The 19,193-nt window shown below is 41.6% G+C and overlaps 1 protein-coding gene across 5 annotated transcripts in view; it reads left to right on the top strand.

Annotated features, from left to right (window-relative positions):
- The window catches only part of PPM1F (protein phosphatase, Mg2+/Mn2+ dependent 1F), a 43,498-nt gene extending 25,392 nt beyond the window's left edge, over positions 1 to 18,106 (top strand). For 2 of the 5 annotated variants that reach the window (XR_014573511.1, XR_014573513.1), the window contains 3 exons: positions 53 to 2,874; positions 3,810 to 3,925; positions 11,382 to 18,106. Coding sequence is in view for 2 of the 5 variants with exons in the window: in XM_083803651.1 (XP_083659777.1) it covers positions 11,382 to 11,396 (15 nt within the window). In the remaining 3 variants the exon portion in view is untranslated. The remainder of the gene's footprint in view (positions 1 to 52; positions 2,875 to 3,809; positions 3,926 to 11,381) is intronic. The other 3 variants (XM_083803651.1, XM_083803655.1, XR_014573512.1) reach the window with 2 other exon arrangements.
- The last annotated feature ends 1,087 nt before the right edge of the window (positions 18,107 to 19,193 follow it).

Genomic DNA, 19,193 nt, shown 5'->3' with positions numbered 1-19,193 from the left:
GGGGTTCCCTGTCATACTAACGAATGTCACCAAATCCTCCTTTCTTCCATAGGGTCTTTCTGGGAGGAGAGACCAGTGGAAGCGCTAGAAGGAAACAATCCTTGGGATTACAGAGCATGCTTACTGGAAAAGGTGGTGTTGCTAAAGCCATGTTAGAAATGGCCTGTGTATCTCTAATTAATTGATCTGAGCTAAGTTTTCTTTCATCCTTCTTACCAGCTACCAACAATAATAATGCAGGGTAAGTTATGGGGTAATGGTCAGAAAATCCCTGTTTCAGAAGAGGTGGTGAAAATTTGTTGTTTACTTGCCTACTTGTTAAAGAAATGGTCTGGAAGCACGTAGGGATAATTTACTACAGAGCGTAGAGAAAGTTTTGAGAAGGATGGTAACTTTCAAAATATAACGATGGGCTTGGAAGCTAAGCTGATCTGTGATGGTTTCTGCAGTGCTGGTATTCATTTGCTCAGGAAAGGAAGTTGTAAAGACAGCAGGACAGAGATAACAGTTAAGATGCAAGCTCTAACAGACTTGGGAATCTGAGATAGGCAGTTTGTCTAAATGCTGTTGCATTTATCCTAGGGAAGAAGAAAAATAAAGTCTAGTAAAAGACCAGGATGCTGTGTCAGAGGGAAGCAGATAAGGTATTTCTTGAAATACAAAAATAAGGATCACGATATTTGAACATCAGATCAGATCTCAAATCTCCTGAAAATATCTTCCTTTTCATGGTTCTAACTGTAGTTGCTTTTTAAATTTTATTTCAACTTTTTAAATAAGAATGCCAGGGGTGAAAATTCGCTTGTAAGAATTTCTAAAGTAGTAGTAAATTCTCAGGAAAGCATAAGTTGGGGATTTGCTTGACTAGCTTTAGAAGCAGTTTCCTAACAGGTGATTTTCTTAGCTCACCAGGGAACATACGCAACAGTTAACTGCTGCTGTTCTTTCATGGGTATGCAAAGCAACTATGGGAATCCATCATCCAGGTGGATCCACAATCCAAAGGCAGCTACAGCTATTCTTTACTGATAACAACACAGAGCTGAACTAAATCACTCCAGTGTGTTGTAGGCATACTTGGTACTTCCTATAGATCTGAGGCTCATTCCAACTGCAGTTAGGTAGTATTTGAAGAGAAAAAAGTGAACATGACTGTTCTTTCCTTGCTGGTGTCCAACATTGGCTTTTCTGTCTCCTTTTGATTAGTAGAAGGTGAAAGCCAGACATCGCTGAATCTTTTTGGCTGTGCTATCTTACTTATGAATGTTTTCTTTCTCATATAACAAACCTCCAATAGACCATGTGCCCAAAATGGGGCTCAGCCAACCTTCTGCTCTGTGCTATCAGTCATCCACAGTTCTCTGGTGGATTTGAGCAAGAAGCAATCGATAAGCCCATGGAAACAAATATAAAACTTTGATTTAAAACTACATGAGGCTGGACTTGGATGCCGTTGATAAGGTTCAATGTGTCTAACCATACAGTTAATGACATAGAAGCATTATCTGCCTCAATTGTTTGATGAGCAATAACAAATCTTCATGTCCTGTTTAACCGCCTCCATTTAATGTATGTTTCTTTGCAGACAATGTGCAGTAAAATCTGCTGCCGCTCGTTTCCCAGGCTGTAGAAAGTAATGAAGTAACAGTGGTGATGAGGCAGATGTTTCTGCTTCAGCCCGAATTAGTGATTATTACAACACAAATGAAGACCATTTAATTCTCATAGAGCTGCTCAGTTTGCCTTAACTAGTTTTTGCTGGTTTCATCCAGGTTCTCTAGGAAACGTTACTGAGGGTAGTTAATCAGAAATCAATTCTTCAAGTCTGCCAGATCAGTGTGGAAATGTCTGTCCCCTGTACCTGGGAAACAGTGAGCAGCAGTGCTTCGTCAGAGACGAGAAGAACTTTAAGAAATAAGGGCTTTCCTGTAGGAATGCAGGCGATTTCACAGGTCTCTCTACTCACTGGCCAGGGCCAGATGAAGTATTTTCTACATCTAGATCAAGACTGCTAATCAACTAGCCCTGATACAAATTACAGGCTTTCATGTTAATCTCTCTTTTTTTAAGAAATCAAGTGTAAGCTTGAATATGTCATGCAGAAAGTCACTTGTAAATTGTGTAGAGACTGTAATAAGTACTAACCACTCATTTCAACAAACTGGTAGTGCAGTTTTATATATGCAACCAATGTCTTATGGTGGACATCCCTTATATAATCTGTTTTTTCAATGTGTTAAACTGTTCTTGAACTTTCTTGTGTTGGATATCTTACAGAATCTATTACCTGTTGCACTATAGCTAATTCTTTGTTTTGTTAGATGCTTTCTATACTTTCTGACTCCAGTAAAAAAAAAAAAATGTTTTGAAGTTTGGATTTGCCACATTCTCATGTTGTTATGTTGAGCTGTTTGGAAAGAATCTTAAGTTCTCATTAGAATGAGAAAATATTTAAATGTTTAAATGGTGCAGCTGTTATCAAGCCTTGAGATATAAGTAGCTCTTGGAAGGAAATATTTTGAACATGCCTTGACAAATGTAAACCTGCTCACTTCATGCAAGAGTTCACCATATGCTTGAGGCATATTATAAGGCAAAAACAAGTCCTTTGCATAGCCTAAAAGAAAAATTGTAGCTATGCTGTGGTGGGCCAGACTAGCTATAGTACTTGAGTCTGCAGTTTGGTGATCTGTCTTTTCTGAAAAAGATTGCACAAACAGTAGAAAAAGACTTACTTTCCCACGTCATGTTCTAGGCTGTAGAGTAAGCATTCCAGGAGCCAGCCTGTGACCTTCTCCTCCTCGACCTGACTTTTCTGTGTAGATCTACGTTTCTCAGTCCTTGCAAGTGACAGGAAACTGCTCCTATCTCGAGGTAAGGCAGGAAGGACTCGCTGTGGAAAAAGCCGGCTGTTCTGCTGGTGTCTGAATGCTTTCAGGTTTTTTTGTTTCTGCCCCTAGAGGGCTCCCTCCTTCCTTTGGCCAAAGCAAAACAAGGGCAATAGGAAAAGATACCTGATGTTGCCTTCACCACAAGTTGTTCCCAAGAGCCCTCTGAGTGCTGTGTCATTCCCATAATATTTTTACCTTGCAGTTAACCACTGGAAAGCTGAGTCAGAAAAATGTGTTTGCATGGTAATACCTTCTTTCCTACTCCATATCTTTTAAGAAGTTGCAGTGGTTCTGGCACTAATGCTGTGTTTTCTTACTGGCTAAATTTCAACTAGTTGGTTCAGGATGGGATGCAGCTTGTCCAACAACAGAGCTCTGATAATGGCCAACAGCAGCAATCTGGGGAGAGTGCAAGGAGCCTCTTACGTGGGAGGCAGGAGAGTGGTAATTCATAAAGAATGGGACAAAGACATCATGGGTTAGAAGTAATGTTCCTTTTTGCATCTCTTAGACAAAATAATAATGATAAAAATCTGAAGTCTTGTTTCTCTTTACATAAGATATAAAAGACATTTCTCTGTGTGTGTTTATCTGCCTACCCAAGAGACCTCACTTTTAGTCTAGAGCACAGCTTCTTTACAGAATGAAGTTCTGGTGTCAGTGTGGGGAAAGGAGGGGGAAAAAAAAAAAAAAAAACACAAAACCAACAATGGAACAGAAGACACTTCAGATTTTCTGTATAATTAATTATAGTCATTTAAAAATCTTGTGCACAGTCTTTGCTTGAAGAAGTTCTAAGTTATAATTAAGCCAAGCTGCTAACGATGGATCTAATTGTTGGGTTACAGACAGGCGCAGGTAATGCGAGTTGGGCCACTGACATCAGATATTTCACCCAATTGCTTTCTGTTGATGCAGCTAATTCCACACAACTGTTCCAGCAGCTGGAATGATTGGCATGAGGTGAAGCCTGGACGCCTGTCAAGAGTTTTCCCTGGCAGACTTAACTGGCCAAATGTCATTGGTCTTTAAAGGTACCGTGTCCTTGGTGTTGGCTCTGCAAAGATTTCTGGGAGCAAAGTTGCTTTAGCACTGCTCCTCTTAAACCCCCGATATCGAGGGACTTGAGATGGGAGAATGAATTAGATGCTGAAATGGCTCTGCAAACTCTTGCTTTTTTATTGTATCAGTCACGTGAAGTCGCACGTGTTTCTGAAGAAACGTGCAGTTGAGGCAAAGGTCAAGTCCAACGGTGTAGTCAGATACTGCTGTGGCATTGGCAAGTCAGCTTTTAATAATAAAAAGAAATCCTTGCTTCCATCTCTCTGTCCCATCCTTCAACGGATTTTCACCTCCAAGATGTGGAGAACATCACATCATACATGGAAAGAAGTTTCTTTTACCGCAGAACTAAAGCTGCGTGCCTGTATTGGTAGTTGATAAGAATACTGTGTAAATATCCAACTCAGACATCCACTATTAAGGTTACATTTAAAAGCCTAAATACAGGGTGCTTGGAAGTTACCAGCTGAACCATTGAGACAACCTTCCTGCTACGCAGTGCAGTGTATATTTATTAGGGGATTTTGAGGAAAGTGTTTCACATTCTTATTTTTCAGCTGACATTAAAACCTGTGAAAAATATTTTCATCTAAATTTATTTTCCCATTATGTTCTTTCTCACAACAATGTTTAAAAGGCTGTTTTTTGCCTTAATTGTGGCATCTCAATTTGTTTTGGTTTTGTCTGCTGTCTAAAGTAAAAGAATTATGGATCTGTATTCTCAATGTTAAACCCATTTTGTAACTGCTGGCTGTTACTTAATCATTTATTTGATAGTGCTAGAAAGAAATTAGGAAATGGCTAACTTCTGCAGGGTTAAAAAGAGAGGGTATCCAAGCAATTTAGTATCTTTAAAGTAGTTTAAGAAAAGGCTAATGATTAAATTGTAGTAGAAATACTAATGCAAACCGTTCATTTATTCCCCCTACTAATAATCACTTTTTGTAATGGGAAGATATGTTGCAAAGGCCTGCCCTTACCCTCAGAAAATTGTCTTCTAATATTTTCTTGTTAATGAAATTTTAAGTCAATGAGCTCCTCCCAAATAGTAATAGGCCAAGCCAGGATGTGCATTAGCAGGCTAATGGCAGGCATCCTGCCTCGCTGAAGGCAGTGCGGCTCACAGCAATCCTCTAGGAGTTGGCTGCACCACTTGGAGCACTTAATCCTGGCTCTGCTAAAGCACTTCTTGTCCTCCCATTGTCTCCTTTGGGAGACTACTCTATTGACTAATAGATCTCACTGTCAGGATGTCTTTCCTCTTCTTCAGTCTTCCTGATCTCAGTTCCAATGCATATAACTGTAACTTCTTTGACTACTCTTTAATGAAATATTAATAAAGACAAAAAGCCATCACATTTATATTCATATCAAAAATGGAAACTAATCTGGTTTTCAGTCTTCATTGTAAAGCTTGTAGAACTAACTGTTCTACAGATTTTAGTTAAATGCTGCCTGCATACATTTCGGGCTGATGGCAGCAGGATCTGGAAATCGGCTAGCATAAATCCACTCGTAAATAAAAGTACTGGGATTTGGAATCTGTCGGTGACTGATGTGTGCCTGTGACATGTAGAAAAGCTGGCAGCTAATGAAATCAGAGCTGAGCTGCTCAGGACTCAAGGGAAGTTTGTGAAGTTGCACAACGCACTAGTTGAGGTGTCACAGGGAAGCCAAGGGCCTAGGGGTGTGGAAAGATGACCACCGGGGCTGCATTTTGCAAGGAAAATGGTGTCAGTGTGACAGCAGCCTGCAAAGCTCTCTGGCTTGTGCAGTGCGAGCTGCTTGCAGTCATTGCTGGCTGCTGAGAGAGGCTGGTGTGCAGGAAGTAGCCGGGGAGAGGTTTTCACAAGGACCTGTTGTTTGGTTGCTCAGATTATATCAGTGTTCTGGCTATTGAGAGGGATTTGGCCTTTTTGCTTGCAGCTTTATTTATTTTTTGCCTGTTCTCAATTCTCTTTGTGAATACCAATATTCTGAGTCACCCAGAACGATTTCTGCCTTCATTAGAGATTCCTTCCAGCTCCCCTTCAACTGCCTGTAGGCTGCTGCCTGCCCCTGCCTCCCCCTATGCACTTTGCTGCACGGATTTAGCTCTCAGTATTCCATCAGTCATCCCTTCCTGCAGCTCTGGCAGTTGAATACCTTCATCCATATTAAACTGGATTGTACCCTTGGTTCTTTGCACAACTTGCTTTCTTCACCTGACCTCTTCTGTACTGTCCTTGCTACTACTGGAGTGTTTTCAAGCGTTTGAGATGTGGTATAAGGCCACAGTTTATCCTTGGCCTACAGCAGCTGTGCTTGGAGCTAATCAAGTGAAATGGCTAGACCAGGGAACTGGGCATCCAAACCCTTTAACCCATTCCTGTTACACTGTGTTATCCTGGAATAAAACAGCATGTTTCTTGATATACTTTGGTGTTTTAATTGCCTACAGTATCTACACCACACAAACAGGATTGCGTTTCTAAAAACCTAAATTAAAAGATCCAATATAAATTAGAAGTAATTGTATAGTTTTTTAATGGATATTCCTACATGAGTTGCTGACCTCTGTGGTACTCAAAAGCTTGAGTATAAGAAATCTACAAATCAATAAGAAAAATAACCTGGAATGGAGGAGGGGTCTCATTACAGCGCTAAGTGTCGATACAGTAGATGTCTTAATGCTAGTTAATGACTGTCCCTAATGGTATTCAAACAATGTACATTTGCTTTAGCTTTTTTCAAAGTCCAGATAAGCTGCTCTGAGCTCTCTTAATGATGCGAATTATTTAACGCTCATTTGTATGCAGTATGCTCCTGCTTTGAAAGTACTTCACAGAATTCAAGCCAAATTCAGCCGTGCAGCTCCACTGAAGTCAGTTGTTGTCTGTGCATCTGCTGGTAGCTTTTCTTTTTGCTTTTGCTTGAAGAGTTAACTTCTTGTTGCACTGATTTTATTTTATTTTTTTAAGTTAATATCTGCAAGGGTTTTTAGTCACCCTTCTCCCCTCCATGGTAGAGTGGCTGTAAATACAAATGCGGTTTTGTTGATTTCTCTCATCTCCCTCTTAAACCATGCAAAAGGAGGACAAGCTAAGCAGAAAATATTTTTCTGTATTCTTTCCTTTCCACTACCTTGCGCTTCCTAAGCACGGTTCTGCTGATATATGGAACTTCTCCTAAAAATCATCCTGCATAGAATCTCTGCCTGCCATCAGATGTATGCAAGAAGCTGAGTTCCTGTCTGTGGCCCATTTCTGGGTTAACACGACGTGAACTGATGGAGGCCAAGTCACGTACAATTCTGCAGGTTAGTTCTGCTCAGTATAGCAATGTAAGGATGCGTTTTCTTGTGGCTGATAGCAATATGGTGTGGGAGCCTGGGTTAATACTTTGAATAGAAGTAGCTGCTGGAAGGTGGAACAGGTATTCTTAGTTCAGACACATATTTTTGTGTTTGACGTTATAACTGCAATATTCTTTTAATGTAATTTTTAACTCAGCCCCACTATGTTTTTAGCATGTACAGTAAAAGAAAAAAAATCATCTGCAATCATATCATTCACTCCCCCTGGGTAATGGGTAGGGGTGTGATTTTGAGCTTACAGCACAGACCTACAACTCTACTGCCTGCACAGAGTAAGTAGGAGTAATGGAAAAGCATCCTTTCTAAATGTACGTGTCACTAGAATGGGCAGAGATGTTTCTTGTCAGCTGTTAAGATATTTTCTGGCAGCACAGGGATGAGTGTTGAGATGTGGGAATAATGGGTTCATTTCCAAGTTCTACAGCGGATGAATCTAAATGTCCTGCTGCCTTATTCCGTATAACATTACAGTGTATGACTGCTTCCCCTCTCCCTGTCCTGTAGCAGAGCTCTCCAGCTTCTGGCCTGTGTTCATCTTGATCTCCACAACATGGTTCCTTACCCCCCAGCTCCTCCCTCCTTGCTGCTTGCCCATCCCTTTTGGCCTGCATCTCTCTTCCCTCTCTCCTGCTGGGGATGGCTGTAATCCCCGGAGGAATGTGGCCCACAGGCCTCTGCAGGACCTGGGCGTGTGACTCCAGAGAGCCTGCGATGGGGAATGCAAAGCAGGAAAAAGCAATCTCGTGTCACCTGGCAGCACGGGGTGGGGGGGAGAGCTGGGGATCTGCGGGCTGCTCAGTGTGCTTGGCTCTCCAGTCGTCTCATCAGACAGAAAAATAGAGGCTAGACTTTTCGGCTGCATGTATTATTTCCCTATTCATTGTGTCTGGGTGATGTATTCTCTGCCTGTGGTTTTAATAAATGTCTTTCTAAGCTACTTTCTGCTTCAGTCCCCCTTGGGATAGCTCTTTCCAACTCAGCTGCATCAGTATGCTGAAGATGTTAAGTTGAACGTGTGGAACGGGAAAAAGGAGAACTTCCCATAGAGCATCTAAGGCAGCTTTAACTTTAATAATATCTCTATGAAGCTGTTGTATATTACAAACCTCACCTGAATTTTAAGTTGCACAAAGCTCTCTCAATCATATTAACTCCTCCTCCCTTTCCTTTTTGTATTTATATGTCCGCAGAGCACTCAAAAGCGTTTGCAAGGAGAATCCCAAACTACTGTTAGGACACAAACTTGTGCTGGGTTCTAATAAGGCCTTGCAGGTAGGATGTTGCTGTGTTTTAGAGCATCCTGAACATTTCAACAGGGACATAGGGGGAAAAAAATAAATCATTGTTCTGTGTTTGGAAACTAAGTTTTGTTCTATGTAGTAAGCACCCATCTTAACCCTGCTAGAGCTAGAGCAGAACAACACCCCTTTTCTAGCAGAAACCAGAGTTGTTGTTAATTAATGTCTTGCTGAAAACTAAGTCTTTGCCATCTGTTCCGCCCCCTCACTACGAATGCCACTCTCATTATGTTGATTATGTAATTAAAAATGAAAATATATTTTGGTAGTGCTGCATAGGCATCTGTGCTGATTCTTCTGTTCCTATTCACTGCCCCTGCCCCCAGCACATACAAAAAGGAAAAGACAACAATTGTTTGGCTCGCCAGGAGCTTTATGCTGAAGCTGTGGCACTGGCTGCCAGACTGGTGCACGTCATGGGAGCAGCCACTTGAACCCTGCTGTGTTTGAGCTGCGAGTCCTTCGGAAACCCTGGTTATTAGGTTCATGAGAAATCCGTGGCAGGAAGCTGCCCCTTAAACTGAAGCGGCTTTAAGTTCTTGTGATGGGTTAACTTGAATCCAGATCAAGAAAAGTGAAAAGAAAAAAGGCCTGGCTACTTTATAAGTGATAGTGTGACCTCTGAGATCAGCGAGGCTGCTCGTGTTACAAATATGGTCTATGTCTAAGGGTGGAGGAAGAGAAAAAGAGGAGGGGTAGCTTTCCTGTAAGTGGGTTAGAGCAATTACTGAGGTCTCTTACAGCAAATGAAGTTGTCAGTGTGAGTCACATTCCCTTTTTTTCCTCTCCCTGCCAAGTTTTAAGCAGTAACCAGACGGAGAAAAAAAAAAAAACAGGGAAAAGTAACAATGGAGAAAACTTGAACTGAAACAACCCTTCATTCAGGGTATTGTTTGACATTTTAGTTCTGATTGTACATAGAGATAAAGGGTCTATAAATATCCTGTCTGCTGAAATTCCTTATCACAACATCGCCTGTCAGCTGAACAAATAGGTTAGGTTCTCCAAATACTACCTAATTACATATGTAAATACAAAATTACTGATTATATCCTTGCACCATGTGGAATGAAGGCCTGATCGCTGGAAGGGACGTTAACCTTTTCTGTTTTGCTGGGAGATGCCCCAGTCTCAGGAGAGCAAACAGCAAGTACAGCTGTTGCTGCTGAATTGGTGCAAGCTCCAAGACCAGACTGAACGAAGCAACAAGATATTTATCTGGCTAACGAGAGACTAGATGAAAGCATCTTCTGATGCTTTTGAAACTATCTTAGCATTTAGTTCTGTTTAACAAATGGCTGGAAGCTTTTCTACTCTGCTTTAGAGCTTTTAATGAAGCATTGTGATTCCCATTGTGGTTGATTGTTTGACACTTTTATTATTACTGGTATGCATAGCGTTTTTTAATGTTTGACAGCTGGAGAAAGAAGTATTTTGTGCATTCAAACTTTTAGTACAAAGCTGCTGTTTTCCATTCTGCCTTTGTCTTTTATTCTTGCTGATGCAAATCAACGAAAGACAGAACTGATGAAATTACGTTTGTTTACTTTTTACTTGATAATAAGACACAGCCAGCCTTTTATAAAAGACAGAAATAGGGGATGTGAATGTTTCTACAGTATTTCTAGAAAGGTTTTTTTTTCTTACAATATAAAGGCATTTATTTGTTTCATATGTTTTGATTTATAAGATAATGTGCACTTCCTAATGCATGTGGAATAAGAATGGAGCAATGAATGACAGTTAGCAATGGATTCCATTTGAAAAGCTCATAGCTTGTTGTTTTTCTTAATTCAACAGTATAAATGATCATAGCACATCACAAGATAAACACACCAAGATACCTCTGTCCTTCACAGTAGGACTGCCTCTGATCATTATTGCATATTTGTATATAGCTGTACAAAAAATCCACTCCATCAGCTTTGGCTTTATACACATGTAATTGATATTGGGTACTGGCTTTGATACATTGGTATGATATTGGAAAGAAACAATCACTGAGAGGCAGGGCTGCAGAAATCGGATACCCATGATTGTTTTGGTGAGTAATGCGCATGTCTTGTGGATTGTGTAATACTTCTTTTTTTTTTTTTTTTTAAATGCTTGTCCTGAGAAAGAAGGCCTGCATTTATCTATCTGGTTTGTGAGTGTGCATGCAAGCAAAAAGGTCCTGGATTGGGAGTACATTTCTAGATGTCAGTAGCTGCAGCAGAAAGATTTTGGAAGGAGTAAAAGGCAGAAACAGGAGAGGAAGATGATGAATGGAAAGGAGGTAGTAAGAAAGGCACTATAAAACTGCTGTCATGATCACTGTTTCCTGCATTTTGGCCAAAAAGGGCAAAAGGGCAGCAAAGGATGGCAAAGGCAACAGAGGTGTCTGAAGGCTTTCCAGTAGTGTAGCCAAATCTCCCTGTTCCACAGACAAAATAGACTGACAGAGTGATATCACATGGCAGCTGAGCCAGACCTAATGAATTGCTCGTAACAAAAAGGGCAGTTCTGCTCCCGGCCTTGCTGCTTTCTTTATACAGGTCTGGTGTTTGTCTGGACCCTTTGAGTTTATGCAGCTTGATAAACTGTAAGAAAATGAATTCAGCAAAAATTAGTGAAGTACCAGCCGAGGAGGGAAGAAGGGTTAGACACTGTGAGAAGCAAAACTGGAACTGCAATGAGTGGGAGAAGCATGGATGTCAGATTTTTGCTGCAGATGTGGGGTGTTCTGGAGGATGCCTTGCTGCTACCCTAGGCCTAACCTCCCACTTCGTCTCCTAGGTGGTGCCTCACTAAAAAGGGCATGAAATGAGCATGAACTGATCAAGAAAGATGCCTGGACAGGTGAAGGGAGGCAATCCAGCAATGCCAGTCCACGTGGCAGAGAAGGGAATGAACTGCTGCGGGACTGCAGGAGCCCAGGAGGGTGTTGTCATGGGTAAGAGTAGTGAAGAGGAACCAAGAAGGAAACAGGACGTGTTCAGAATGACTGCAGAATGCTGCTGCAACAGCACTGAGAAAATGCTGGAATATGGGGCAATGGTCCCATTTTGCTAATCCAGCTCTCAAACGGTTTTTCTAATGTATCCAGGTAGCAGGCCTGGAAGGGGGAGTCCTGTTTATCTCCATTATTTAGGTATACATTTCTCCAAATTGGGATTTGATAAGAGGACAGCTGCTGCATTTTTATTATTTGAGACAAGCGGCAGTAAAAGCTATTCAGAGTTCACGATGGAAATGTATCCGCATATTGGCATTTATCCAGCTGCATTTCACAAAGGTAAATGGGACGTGAGAGTGGTATGCTGCCCCCTTTTAATCCATTTTCTGTAGAAGGGGGTACTTTGCTTCTCTGCGGGAAAGGCCAGCACAGCTACAGTGCTAATAAACGCTCATTTCTCACTGCAGCATATGGGCTTCCCAGACAATTGCTTCCAAGCAATTTGTAGTTGAATTACAATTAAATATCCACGCACATTTCCATACCATGGTCTGGTGCGCAAGGCATAGGCCTAAGTGGCTGGACATCTGCTGTCTGCTCTCCCATACATAGTGTTTGGCAGAGCCTAATTGCTTAATCTTACCCTACCTCCATTAACGGTACCTGTAAAATTGGATGCAGAGCATCATTCTACAGATGTTTTGGCATATTCTTCAAGAAGAGCAGCATTTTCTTTCTTGCTCTTTTTTCTTCCCCTCCCCCCCTTTTTTTTAAAGCATCCCTTATTGTCAAATAGTCAAAAATACTTTTCAATGCTGTTGATCTTTCAGTCAAAGGATATCCAGGTCAGGGGTTCACTTTGGCTCTGTTAATGACAGTGGGAAATAAGACATCATATTAAAAAGTTGGTTGAGATGCAGGACACTCATAGATCCTCTCAACAATTTTGTGTCATTTGTACAAGACCCAGAGACTCAGTAATGCAATAAGATAAATGTAGTGCTTGATTACAGTGGATGTATTGCACTTAAAAAGGTATTTTATTGTTAGGCTCTGCATATCTAAAGTAATAACCACTGTATGTCAGGCAAGACAATGGTAAAGTAAGCCAGATAATTTTCCCATTGTTAAAACTTTCAAAATCCAAAAAGCTATAAATGTCTTAATTATGTTCAATTTAGCTAGATCTAGTGCTGGTGGCTGGAGGGAACATCTTTCTGAGGTTCAGTCTTTCCCCTGGTCTAACTGATAACACTTAAAATTCTGTCACTTACACTGTTACAGCTATTTAAAGAAGAATTATATGTAGTCATTACCCATCCTGAGTTTCCATGCAGCAGGGTTACCATATGAAACTGCAGTTTAGTTGTTCTCATTTGTCCCAGAAAGCTTGAACAAAGATGTACAGTCTGCTCTGAACGTAACCAGCATCCTTCGGTGCTGAAGCTCTATGAGGCACGTGGGCTGTCTTCTGCACTGTTGTATAGTTACCTAACAAAATGCTTATTACCTGTGGGTTTGGTAGAAACTTTGAATTTTGCCCCCTTGACTCCAACCCCATGTGCATGTCAGCTTCAGACAAAGTTCTAGCCACGATCACAAGAACATCCTAAATCAGTCTCAGTAGTTTGTATTTCCTTGCCAAAGATCTTATCTGCTCTGGGTGCAAGTTGCACCATAAAGAGTGCTGGTGTTGAAAATTTTTCACCCTTCTGTTTCACAACTCTACCTTTTCAGGCTAGGTTAATTTATCTAGAAGAATTGAGACAAAGCTGTCAAGTGAGAAAGGCTGCACAGCAAGACAGCACTGCTCCGAGCATCTGCACAATTTGTATATTTGATTAGGTACCTCAGCACTTGCAGATTATTGTTGTTACAAGCAAATCCTACTTTTGCCATTTTCTTATAAGGCTCTGTGCTGCATTTCAGTGGATGTTCATTCTCTGTATACCTGTGTTCTTTACAAAAATGACAAATGCTGATAGTAAAAATTACATTTGCTCATTAAAACATATTGCTATTTATATATCATATATATATATATATATATGCGCTGTGGTCCAATGACCTAATGAGAGATGTGTCATGGATTTCAGTGGGACATGAGCTGGGCCTCGAAATCTGCTTCTCACATGAGTAGTCCCCTGATACATATCATGAAAACCTTCTTTTGTTTATAAGGACAGATGCCACAGGGGGTTGTATATTTGGATATATATATTTTTTTCTTAGTGTTTATTATCAAATGCTTGCAAGTTCTATGATGTGGTAAAAACTCTCTCTGTGGATAAACAGGAAGCACTCAGAGGTATTGCATTACCCACGTAACGCAACACAGATTCCAACAGCTTGGCTCTTTTTTTCAACATACTGTGACACCACTTCCTTCAGGAAATCTCTTGTCTGTAGAGCTCATTTCTGCTATAGATATGCAAAACTGCAAAAGAATTGGTTGTTTTAAAAATGCATGTTGATTTGCCAGTTTCAGACTGTGGAAACTGATGTCTAATTGATGTAATGTCTTTAAAAATATGCAATACAGACTCTTTGGGCTCTTTGGTCAGTGGGCTGAACAGAGTGCAAGGAGAAGTGACTGACACCATCCCTCCCACAGCACAGGTGCAGCTTAGAGAGCAACGATGCAGATTTTCCCTGCAGGAACCTGAAATGTGTCTCAGCTGTAAATCTGGAGGTGCCTCTTCTGCAGTCCTGCCACGCAGTGTCAGCAAGGCCCGGGTCTGCCCTGTACAGGAAGAACGGCAGTCCTGGTTCCAGTCAGGTCTTGTTATCTGCCAAGACTAGCAGCAAAAAAGCTAAGTATGTCTGTTCGTATGTGGAAACCTATATTCAGAATAGCTGTGCCAAGGCAATCTGATGTATCAGTATCGGCTGAATTTAGAACCCCAGTGGCTTTTATGTGAAAATCTTAGAATGCCATTAGCGTACTGCTTCCTGTGCCTTGTTTCTGTTCAGCCAGTTCCCGTCACTTAAAGTAAGCAGACAGCTAGGAATTATACTTGTGCCACCACAAAATCATTAGATATGTGTTTGTGACAAACCACCCGAAGTGACAACATCATCACTTTAAAGGAAGTCCTAGTAAGGTCTTGTTTGAAGGTTTAGTATCATTTCCCAAGCTGGTTCTCAGTGAAGGGACTTCTCTGTCTTCCAAATGCTTCACTTGCACAAAGCCAGATGCAATTGGGTGTAGATATCAGGACTGATGCTTTCTCCTCTGCCCTCAGCTATAAGCAAGAAATATTGAAAACAAGAGTTGCTGCAATATCTAGGCAACATAAAACCTCAGTGATTCTGTTTTTACATTCTTTGACTTCTGCCTTTGTTGGATGCATCGCTTGTCCTGCCAACAGCTGAACTGAGAGCAAGTGGGGGAAACAGACTGCATATTTTAGTGTTTGTAAATCATGAGACTTGTGAAGTTTTCTAATAATCTTGTCTCTTTTCTGTATTTTATTGTATTTACCTAACAATCAATGATTTCAGAAATAGATCAAGAGACTGATATTACACACTAGCTAAATCAATTTCGTAAAAGCTTTATAGCCTTTCAGTGCATAAAGCTTTGGCACAAGAAAAATGTTAATGTAGCAGGATTTCAGCAACATCCTCACAAGTCTCTCTAACATTCCATCTAAATAGTGGCTGTGCATGTGTTTTGTTTTGCCAGTCCTGTAGAATAACTTAGTCTCGTTCAATTCTTTTATCATCTGTAGCTTGTTTACTGAATTTTAAGTCTTGGGCGAGATGAAGCAAGCTCATGAGGAGAAGTCGGTTTTCAAAAGATACAAGCTTCAGATAACTGAGAACAAGTAAAGCACACAACAATATTGAAATCACTCAGTTTTATTGCAGCTGACTGAGACAGAGCGTGCTTTGAAGCTGGGAAATTTCCATTACTGAAGTGCAGGACAGTGCCTGGATACTGCTGCTACTGCAGTTGAAAAATAAAAGCAACTTAATTTTACTTAGCAGCAAAATGTCAGTATATTAGTTTAAATTGTTAGAATTATATAATAAGCTTTTAAAGTTGCTGTAAAATGGATCCCTTCTAAAATATTTATAATATAGTTGTTGTAAACTACTTGCATGAAACTAAAGAACACAAAAATGAGTTGAAATTGTACCTGAGCTTTCAAACTATATCATATTTGTGAACAGCACATCTAACAAGAACATGATAGATGATACATCCCCTACAACGCTGACAGTGTGACAGTGACAGAATGATACCCAGTGCAAAATCAAGGCTGTTTCTGACAGAATAGTTCTGCAATTAATAATCCTTTGTGCTCCCCTTGGCATGCACAAAACAAACATAGCAATCTGTTTATTAATTTGAAGCCCATAAGGTATAAGCCACCATAAGTTTCCTGCAAATTCAGTCAGAATATTGAATGGGGGAAAAAAGAATTAAATTTGTTTTGGCATCAAGTTATCTAGCACTTTGGGCATGAAACTTTTAACTTCCCAGCAGCATAAGATTACAGAGAGATTCTCATTTATGCTAAGGTCACTTCATACAGTCAAAGCAGTGGCCGACATTTAAATGAAAATTAGTCTCAAGGGATTTTGGCTGTATGTTACCGGTTAAATCAAGCCCAGGTAGGTACTGCCTAGAAGTTATTAGCATCTGATGCTCTTTATGAATCTTAGGGTAGTTCCCAGTGGATCAGAGCTCATATCTAAGCAATTTAAGTTTGTGTCTCATACATCACCATGGTTCCTGAGTGCCTGAGAAGTTAAAATATATCTTTATGAAACATCTTACATGTCTTATTTCTCCTTTTTCTTTTTCTCCCCCGCACAGAGGCTTGCGGTCTCTTTAACTAATGCTGGGAAAATTGTTTTATATACTTAATGCCTGCAATTTGTTTCAATGATGAGGGTGGCAGGTCAGGGTCATTCTGAGGTACTCTGAAAGCAAATGCCATACTCCTGCAGCAGATACCATAAAAGCTGCATCTTCAATGTCTCCACGCAAATAATACAACTATCACAGTGGTGATGATTTTAGGAGATGTAGCTTTAATTTTCAAAAGAAAAATAGAACCCCTCCCACCCCCAATAAAATATGACACTGTAGGGCAGTTATGTGTTGTTTGTTCTTTGCCTAAACCTGATCATGCTGTTTCCAGGACTCATAGGGCCTTTCCTAGTATGACATTTGCTTTTCGAGAGACCTATTTACAGAACACAAATTTAACAGTTAAAGTAGATGTGTATAACTGTACAGAGAATTTGCAGAACCTGATTGTAGAATGAACTCATCCATGTGACTCCTGAACTTGATATGAAGATGGAGATGGTCCAAACCATGGCATATTTAAACTGACCTGTTGTATGGCTTAGCTGTTTCCTAATATAGCTTTCAAACAGAAGGTACTGCATTTCTCTTTGGAGAAATTCTTCTTAGCAGTGTTTTTGTTTCTGCTTGAGGCATGGAAACAGTTTTTCCCCCCCTGCTTTTCATTATCTGCTGTCATTTTGTAGTATCACCTGTCCCCCCAACATAAGCCATTATTTTGATCATCAAACTAATAATTTTCTTAAAACACATTTACATTCTTTTCAGAATTGAGTCTCTAATGTCACCTTGCTAAAGTAAAAGACCAAACATTAAGTGCAGGTAATGGCAGTGTATTTAAGTAGGCTGAGAAGCAATTGATAACATTTCTATCCAGTCTGCCTAACTTGCTAACTGCAGTGCTTCATTGAAATATGTATGCTAAGTTCTGTCAGAAGAGAAATTGTTGGCAAAGTACGCCATAGCCTTTTGGTTGCTTATTTGGGTTTAGTTGGCTTGGACATATTTGAACACAGCATTCAAAGGTGCTGCTGGTCTTTCCACAATTTCCTGGTCTGCCTGGCTGGTTTTCTTTTTGTTCTGATGCGTCCTGGTGAAGGTAGAAAATAATGTAGATACACACCAGTTTTTAATTAAATTTTGCTATGACAGGTTGTGTTTAAACTAGCTTCCCTATAATCATTTGTTTTGCATTTGCTGATGACAGATTTATTTATGTAAGAAATCAGAACTGTAACCATAAATTCATTTTTGGAGTTGAGAACCTTTTAAATCTTATTTTACTTGTTTTCAGAAAATTTAAACATCTATTCACATTTACTGCTGTCTAAAATTTCTGAGAAAAATAATGCTGGGTTTCTAAAGTGCAGAAGAATGCATCGTGAAAAAAATGCAAGGAAAAATAAATTGAAAGCACTATCCCCCTCAAATACACAACAAAAAAGCTGTATAGCTGAATGTCTGTTAAACATATGGAGGAGTTTATTAGATTTTGCTGGCCCTCCGTGACAGCTTTCACTCCATCAAACTGAAACCCTGACCTGCTGGGTAGGGTTGCATCAAAGGGGAGTCCTTGGGCTGTGGATGGCCAACCGCCTGCGCAATGAAACTGGTGACTTCCCTCGACTTCTGGTCAGACGGAGCCCGATGCTTTGGGGGATATTAATAAGTTGTAACTTGGAGATTGTACAGCACCTGGAACCAGCTACAGTAAATTGCGAGTGTTTGGTCAGCGTCAAAGGAAGCGACAGGAGGTGGGATGCCTCAGGTGACCTCTGTCAGCTGGGAGGAGGAGGAGGGCGATGGAGTGCACCCACAGGGGTGCCCTGAAGGCAGAGAGGTGGGAGGCAGCAGGATGGGCGGCACAGATGGCAATAGGAGCAATGTCAGCAGAAAGGGACTATAGTGTCAGAGCTGAGAAAAACGTTGAAAAAGAGGGCAAAGTACAAGTGCTGAGAACCTCGGAGGAACTGGACTGTCATCTAACAGCTTCTGGGTGAGCGCTGTTAATTGGGAATGCAAACTAGTGCCTGTTTATGGGGTAAAGCACGATGGGGTAAGCAGATGACTCCGTGCTGGGGTCTTCAGACAGGGTTTGGCCCTCAGGACGGGTACGAATGTGTAGCTGCAGGCACACGAAGATGTGTGCAAATACTTATTTGACTGAATTTTGGAAGAAATGGGAGAGAGCACAGCTCCAGCAGCACTACTTAAATTAAGGAGCTGGGGCATTTCAGAGCGGGGCTGATTTTTGGCTTTAAAATCACTGTAAGACACGATGGTTACAGAACTGCAGAACGAAATCAGTGGAGTTCCCACCTCTGCTTAACTCTTGTAAACTTGTGGCTCAGGGGAAGGCTGCTGTGGGAGAAGCGAGCCGTGAGGGAGCAGACGAAAGGCGGACGGTGGTTCGAGGAACCACGGCCAGCAGCGCCTTCACCTCCCAGCCCCAGCCGTGCCTGCACGGGGAGCCGGCAGCAGCGAGCACAGCTCTGTGTAAACACAGCGCTAAGCAGCGCCTGCACAACCACGCGCTGCGAGGAGGCGCCGCGACGGGCTCGCCCCTGCTGCCCCCGGGCCGGCCGCGCTGAGCCGCCCCCCGACCCCCGCCGCGGCCCGGGCTCCATTTCCTGCCCCGCCGCCCCCTCACGCCTCTAATGGCGGCGGGCCGCCCGCAGCGCCGCCGCGCCCACCACGTGACCCGCCCGCCGCGCCCCCTCCCCAGCGGCTGCGGTTACCGCAGTCCTCGGCCACGCCCCTCTCCTCTACCAGGCCCCGCCCCGTCCCCACCCAGCCCCGCCCCCTCCGCGCGAGGCCCCGCCCCTCT

This window comes from Anser anser, assembly GCF_964211835.1.
Source record: "Anser anser genome assembly, chromosome: 18".
NCBI classification, from domain to species: domain Eukaryota; kingdom Metazoa; phylum Chordata; class Aves; order Anseriformes; family Anatidae; genus Anser; species Anser anser.
The sequence above is the reverse complement of the archived record's forward strand: the minus strand, read 5'-3'. Positions and strand labels throughout refer to the sequence as shown.